We start from the raw sequence: 7,081 nt of genomic DNA, 5'->3' as shown, positions 1-7,081 counted from the left end.
AACACGCGAGCACGCGGCTCGTCAAGAAGCCATTGATAACGCACACGTTAAAAGGAACACTGCGCGAGCGGTTTTCGAAGCTTCTTACGAAAGTATTTCGCACGCGCTGCAGTCAAACGAAATGCCCATTTTTGCATTAAGAGACTTACAGAAACAAATAAAAGATCAATTTCAGGATTGTAAAACCTTTAACGCTGGACTGTTCGAACTATTGCCTTTTGAAACAGCCGAATCTGAGATGCAATGGATCGCTAAAATCCAAACATATTATTTCGAAATTGTTGAACAAATTGTAGTTAAACATACTAACGTAGAAGAACAAAAGCAGGTAAAACAGGAATCTGACGCGACGTCTCCCGTTCAAAAACTGGCAAAGGTAAAATTGCCGCAGTTTGATGAGGAACTACGTCATTACCCACAGTTTAAGAGAGATTTCAACAAACAAGTCATGACACAAATTCGTGCAATAGATGCCGCATATGTGCTACGCTCTTGTCTTGGAAAAGAACCCGAAAGCCTGGTAAAGAGCATAGACGACGATGTGCAAGAAATGCTGGGAAGACTGGACGAAAAGTATGGAGATCCCGCCAATAATTGCAGACATTATCCTTGACAGCATACGTAGATTCAGAACCCTTAAGGAAGGAGAAGATAAACGTTTTATCGAATTCGTGACTCTTGTAGAAGACGGATACAGAGACCTCTCAAGACTCGGTCTAGAAGCCGAAATTACCACAACGAGTTTGGTCGGCATTACAGAGAAAGCTTTATCAACAGACCTCAGAAGAAAATGGGCGGAAATGGTTAGTTTTCACATCGAGAAATCAAAAAAGTTCCCCAGTCTTCTTGAATTTCTGCAAAATCAAAGGAGCGCTATTGAATACGACAGTGCTTGTCTTCGGACGACGAACAACAACCAACATTATAGAGGCACATCGCACTATACAGAAGGCTTCGAAGAAGTAAACAAAGAACCCAAACCAAACTGTCTGATTCATGAACACGGAAGACACTGGACAGCAGACTGCAGAATCTATTTAGCCAAACCAATTGAAGAGAAAAAGACGATCATCAAAGATAAACGAGCATGTTGGTCGTGCCTAAATATCGGTCATCGACAGTGTACATGCAAATAAAGGAAAGATTGTGGTGTAGGCGGCTGCACAAGAAAGCACCATCCATCTATACACGAGGAGGAAGAAACACCTCAGCAAGCCTCAGCCTCAGCAAGCGTATGCCACAATACAAACATTGACACCTGTTTGCTACAAGTACAAAGAGTTAAAACCAAAAGAGGAGAAGCTAATATAATGTGGGATAACGCCGCATCACTTTGTTTTATCACAAACACCAAAACAATGCAAGAAAAACTTAAAGGATCCAAAGTCGAACTGTCAGTCATCAAAGTAGGAGCACAGATGCCTCTTATAGATAAGCAAGGTCACGTCATCGAATTCGAAGCTCACGGCACCAAAAGGATTACCTCAGACATCGAAAGTGTTAACACAGACGACATAGTACATCTTTTGAAGAATGTCACAAAAGAAGAAATCGAGCGACCATCAGGACCTGTGGACATTATGAATATGCAGCCTACCACCCGGCAAGAGAACAAAACATCGGAGAGCTCTACTACGAAATGTTTTGTAACCCTTGAGGAATTCGAAGAGTTTCTTGATCAGTCTAATTAATTAGTTATCAGTTTAAGGACTTCTTTCAACTTGTATAATTTCGGAGGTAAATATGCCTAATTACCAGGAAAACGTAAGTAGTTGTTTACCATTTTATGATTTAACTGATAGGGAATTTAATGCTATGGTTGGCAACTGGCCTGATAGGCGCCATGATCTTGACCTTTACGATCTCATCCCAAATCCAAATACGACCCAGATATAATTTTTTTCACACGGACTCGCCAACAAATGCAGGCGGAGCTGCTTTATACATAGCTAATGATCTTAAAGCTGTATTGAGGCATGACATTAAATTTGATTTAACACTAGTTGAATCCTGCTGGGCAGAAATGGATACTGGTGAACATAAAAAGAAGATGATAATAGGCTGTATTTATAAGCATCCCACTTGTAATTTATAACAGTTTCGCCGCCAACTAAATGATATAATTAAACAATTAATCCCAATTGACACGAAATTTACATCTTTGGAGATATGAATATAAATTTCCTGAAATTTAGTGAACATACCCAAACTGAAGAGTTCTTAGATATGCTTTATGCTAATAACATCTTGCCGATCATTACTAAACCTACCAGGCTTACTGATCATACAGCAACACTCATTGATCATATATATACAAATTTTTTTACAAAATTTTACAGCAGGAATTTTGACAGTTGATATAACAGATCACCTCCCAATTTTCTGCATAGTTAGAACCCAATCTATACGGAATAATAGTAACAAAAAATATCTTCGAGGTTATTCTAAATTTAACAAGGATCTATACTTAGATGCTATAAAATTGATAAATTGGCATGAAATCCTTAACCCAGAAAAGAATCTAAATGAAAAGGTACAAGAGGCAATGAATACCCTGAATAAACATGCGCCCGTGAAGCTGGCTAGCCAAAGCAAGAAAAGGCAACTTAATAAACCATGGCTCACTTAGGGTATCCTAAAATGTACCGTACACATTTCCTAAGCAATGACTTACAGAAAATCGGGGAATATAAGCATTATGCAGCATATTCTTCCACATCTTAAGAATACAATTAAGACAGAATATTATGGTATGTAATTTTTAAAGTACAAAGACAACCTTAAGCAAACTTGGAAACTTATTGGTACCCTTATTAAAAGGAAAACTAAAGGTCAAACTCTCCCCACGAGAATTATTCACAATAACAGGACTTTTACACAAGGAAAGAATATTGCTGAATTATTCAATAACTTCTTTGTAAATGTTGGGCCAAGTTTAGCAAAGGAAATCAAAACTGATCACACAGGCCCCTTGAAATACATAGAATCTGCACCATCAAACAGTTTTTATCTTGCTCCAGTAACCCAAACACAAGTATCTACATTATTTACTGGACTAAAAGAAAATAAAGCACCCCTAAATGTCCCTAACAAACTTATTAAACTTGCAAGTGGACAGCTCTCTGCACCCTTCACTGAAATATATAATGAGTCAATACTATCAGGGGAGTTTCCTGAAATCTTTAAAATATCAAAAGTAACCCCAATATTTAAAAGTGGCAGTGTATCTGTATTAGGAAATTATAGGCCAATAGCAGCTATTTGTCCCTTTAGTAAACTACTGGAAGGACTAGCATATGACCAACTTGTGTCCTATCTAGAAAAAGAATGTCTACTCTTTAACTTCCAGTTTGGCTTTCGAAAGGGATACTCCACTGAATATGGTGTGGAGAAATTAAAATCAGCAGTTGACGATCAACAAATAACATGTGGTGCAGCAAATATGCTATCCATTAATTTTAAGAAGACAAATTACATGATAATTACTTCACCTAAGAAGAAAACAAATATCAGTATAACCGTTTGTAGTATAGAACAAAAGTCCCAGATTAAATACTTGGGTGTCTTTATTGGTGAGCACCTAAAGTGGGATGCTCAGCTCCAGCACATTAACAACAAAATAACAAAAAATATTGGAATTTTATTTAAGCTTAGGCATTACATGCCTATGAGTACACTTAAACAACTGCATTATAATCTCATATATCCGTATTTAACGTATGGAATAATGAGCTGAAGCATGGGCGTAGCCAGGATTTTTCAAAGGGGGGGTCACGGGCATCCCACGACCCCCCCCCCCCCACCCACCTAACTACGCCCTTGAGCTGAGGTACCGCATACCAAACTAAGTGACATAAAATCAAAATAAGTCAAAATAACTGTATTTGCGGCATCTTTTTTGGAAACAAAAGAGAAAGTCCCACACCGTACTTTAGACTATTAGAAATTTTAAAGTTACAGAATATTTTTAAATTAAAAAATGGCGCTCTTCTACATAAAATACAATGTCGAAAAAAGGATATACCTCTTGCTCTCTAGGATTTAGTTCAACCATCTTCGGCTGTCCATAATTATAAGACCAGGTATGCCACTAATCAACACCTGTACAGAGCATTTTCTAGAACTAATTATGGCCTGGCAAGGTTTGGCGTAGTGGCATCACAGACCTGGGAAGCAATACCTATAAAAATTAAGTGTCCCCCCTTTTACAGTTTTAAAAAAGAATACAAACTCTCTCTACTTGAAAGTTAGACGTGTGATTAACTTAGCCAGAGCTTTATAACTAGTTTCTATAAGCACTACATAACCTCCACCCACTTGTAACTGCTCTGTGGTAGCAGCCAACTCGAAAACTTGGCTCCTTCGGCTGCTATACACTTTCTTCTTTGGTATGTTTAATTCAATGTATAGCTAGCTCTGTTTTTATTTCTTTTTTACCGTTTTTGTTGTTGTATTGTAGTTGCATAAGTGTGAATAAATGAACTTGAACTCATCTTGTGCTCCTAGGGAATCGTCTCGGGCGATGCACTGGAGGAACGCACCAGTTACTCAAAGAATCACATCTGTCTCACGATTTCATCAATGCCAGAGTCAACACAATTGTAGGCAAAATCCACTTCGAAGACTTTTACAAAATCGAAAACCTTGGAGTAGAATGTGGAACATGTTCCTTAGGCGCAAAAGAATACACTATTCAAGAAGAGCGAGAGCTGGAACTAATCGAACGAAATCTGAGCTTTGACAAAGAGGAAAATCGCTGGATTGCTGAGTATCCCTGGATCAAGGATCCTCAGAATCTTCCTGACAACCGGAAGGTCGCTTTCGCGAAACTGATAACGACCGAGTAACGGAAAACCCGAACACGCAAAAGTGTATGACGACCAGATAAAAGACATGGTAGCAAGAGAAGTTGCAAGGAAACTCTCCAAAAAAGAATTAACACACTACAAAGGACCGGTACATTATAAAGGACATCATGAAGTTCTCAAGCCTGATTCCAAATCTACCTCAGTGCGCATAGTGTTCAATAGCAGCGCCAATTACATGGGTCATATCTTGAACGAGTATTGGGCTAAAGGTCCTGACCTACTTAATATAACCTGTTGGGAGTCCTTATACGTTTCCGAGAGAATAAAGTAGCCTTCATTGGTGACATTAAAAAGATGTACCACACTGTGAAGACGACAGAGTTAGATCAGCACACCCACCGATTTCTGTGGAGGGATATGGATAGTACGAGAGAACCCGACACATACATAATGCTCAGAGTTTCATTCGGTGACAAGCCGTCAGCTACGATTGCAACCGTTGCTTTGAGAAAAACCGCAGAGATGTCACGAGATAAATACCCAGAAGCAGCAGATATAATCCAAAGAAACACGTACATGGACGACATAATCGAAAGTACAGACGATCGCAAACAAGCCATTAAACCGACTCAAGATATCGAGAAGTCTATTATCAAAGAAGGATTTAAAGTCAAGACGTGGATGTTCTCAAGCGATATTAACAGGCAAGAAAAAACAAACATACCAATCGAGGAACAAACAGAAAAGGTACTTGGAGTCAAATGGTGTCAGTCAGAAGATCAATTGTCTTTCGAAGTCAAGTTTAACTTTACTACCAAGCGAAAACATACTTCAAAGTCAAAGAGCGATATTATCCCCACCCGAATTCCCCAACAGCTCACAAAGCGTATAATATTGTTGTAGATCAACAGCGTGTATGATCCACTAGGGTTGGCAGGACCATTTACAGTAAGCCGGAGCGAAAATTATTTTACGCCGTTTGTGGGGACCTGAACAGAAACTTGACTGGAACGACCCTATACCCGAGGAAAACCAACAGAACTGGTCTATTTTCTTCAACGATTTGAGAGACATGAATCAAAACAGATTCACGAGATGCCTTAAACCAATGGATGCTATTGGCGACCCAATTCTCATTGTGTTCAGTGACGCATCCAAAGATGCATACGCCGCATGTGCATATGTACGGTGGCAAAGAAAGAATAACCAATTTGAGAGCCATTTAATACTGTCCAAAAATCGTCTTGCACCAATCAAAAAAATGTTCATTGACCGTATAGAATTGTGTGGAGCGGTACTGAACAAACGTCTAAAAGTGTTTATAAAAAAGGAATGTAGATATCGTTTTGAAAAGATCTACCACATAGTAGACTCTCAGATTGTACACGCTATGATACAGAAAAGTTCATACGGGTTCAATACGTTCGCCGCCACTAGAATAGGTGAAATACAGGATGGAAAAAACCCTGCAAACTGGTATTGGGTAGAAAGTAAATATAACATAGCTGACTGTTTGACAAGAGGCAGGAAGCCCGATGACATCGGACTTGAAAGCACATGGCAAAGGGGTCCCGATTTTCTGAAACAAGCAGAAGACAAGTGGCCAATCACTAGTGATTACTTGGAACCAAAACTTCCCGAACGAATCAAGATTACAATGGTAACAAAGATAGAAGGACCTCATGACACCCTAGCGTCACTGCAAGAATTTTGAAATTTTACAGCAAATTCCCCAAACCGTCATTTAAAAGCGCAACTCAAGAACTGACACCCAAAGACATTGAAAAGGCAGAGATTTTATGGATTAAAGAGATTCAGCAGAACATGAGAAATGATATTCAGGATGGCAAGTACAACCGTTTGTGTCCTACCACACGCAAAGACGGCATGCATGTAGTAAGCAGTCGTATTGCAAAGTTACAAACAAATTACAGTGACAACGAAGTCATACTACTACCATATGATCATCCGTTTTCACGTCTCTATGTAGCGCAAACCCATCCAAGAGGACATCATGACGTTCTAACTACTGCCAGCAAAGTGCGCACCAAATACTGGATACCCAAAATCCTTAAGTTGGTAAAATCAATTAAGCAAAAAACGTGATAAGAAGACAAGTCTGCAGATGATGGGCCAATTACCTGAAGACAGACTTAAGCCAGCCCCACCATGGTACAGTACAGGAATCGATCTTTTTGGTCCCCTTAAAATTCGCGACGAGATAAAGAAGAGAACGTTCTCCAAAGCTTATGGAGTAATATTTAATTGTCTTG

General features: G+C 39.2%; 2 protein-coding genes across 2 annotated transcripts; both read left to right on the top strand.

The window, feature by feature from the left end:
• The first annotated feature begins 5,162 nt into the window (after window positions 1-5,162).
• Window positions 5,163-5,711, top strand: LOC138020757 (uncharacterized). Its single transcript, XM_068867688.1, has one exon. It carries the CDS (start codon window positions 5,163-5,165, stop codon window positions 5,709-5,711), a length of 549 nt encoding a protein of 182 aa, XP_068723789.1.
• Window positions 5,712-5,880: 169 nt separating this feature from the next.
• LOC138020756 (uncharacterized) lies at window positions 5,881-6,522 on the top strand. The gene has a single exon (XM_068867687.1). It carries the CDS (start codon window positions 5,881-5,883, stop codon window positions 6,520-6,522), a length of 642 nt encoding a protein of 213 aa, XP_068723788.1.
• Window positions 6,523-7,081: the final 559 nt, after the last annotated feature.

The sequence above is a fragment of the Montipora capricornis genome, chromosome 10, assembly GCF_036669925.1.
Source record: "Montipora capricornis isolate CH-2021 chromosome 10, ASM3666992v2, whole genome shotgun sequence".
NCBI lineage: Eukaryota > Metazoa > Cnidaria > Anthozoa > Scleractinia > Acroporidae > Montipora > Montipora capricornis.
The sequence above is the reverse complement of the archived record's forward strand: the minus strand, read 5'-3'. Positions and strand labels throughout refer to the sequence as shown.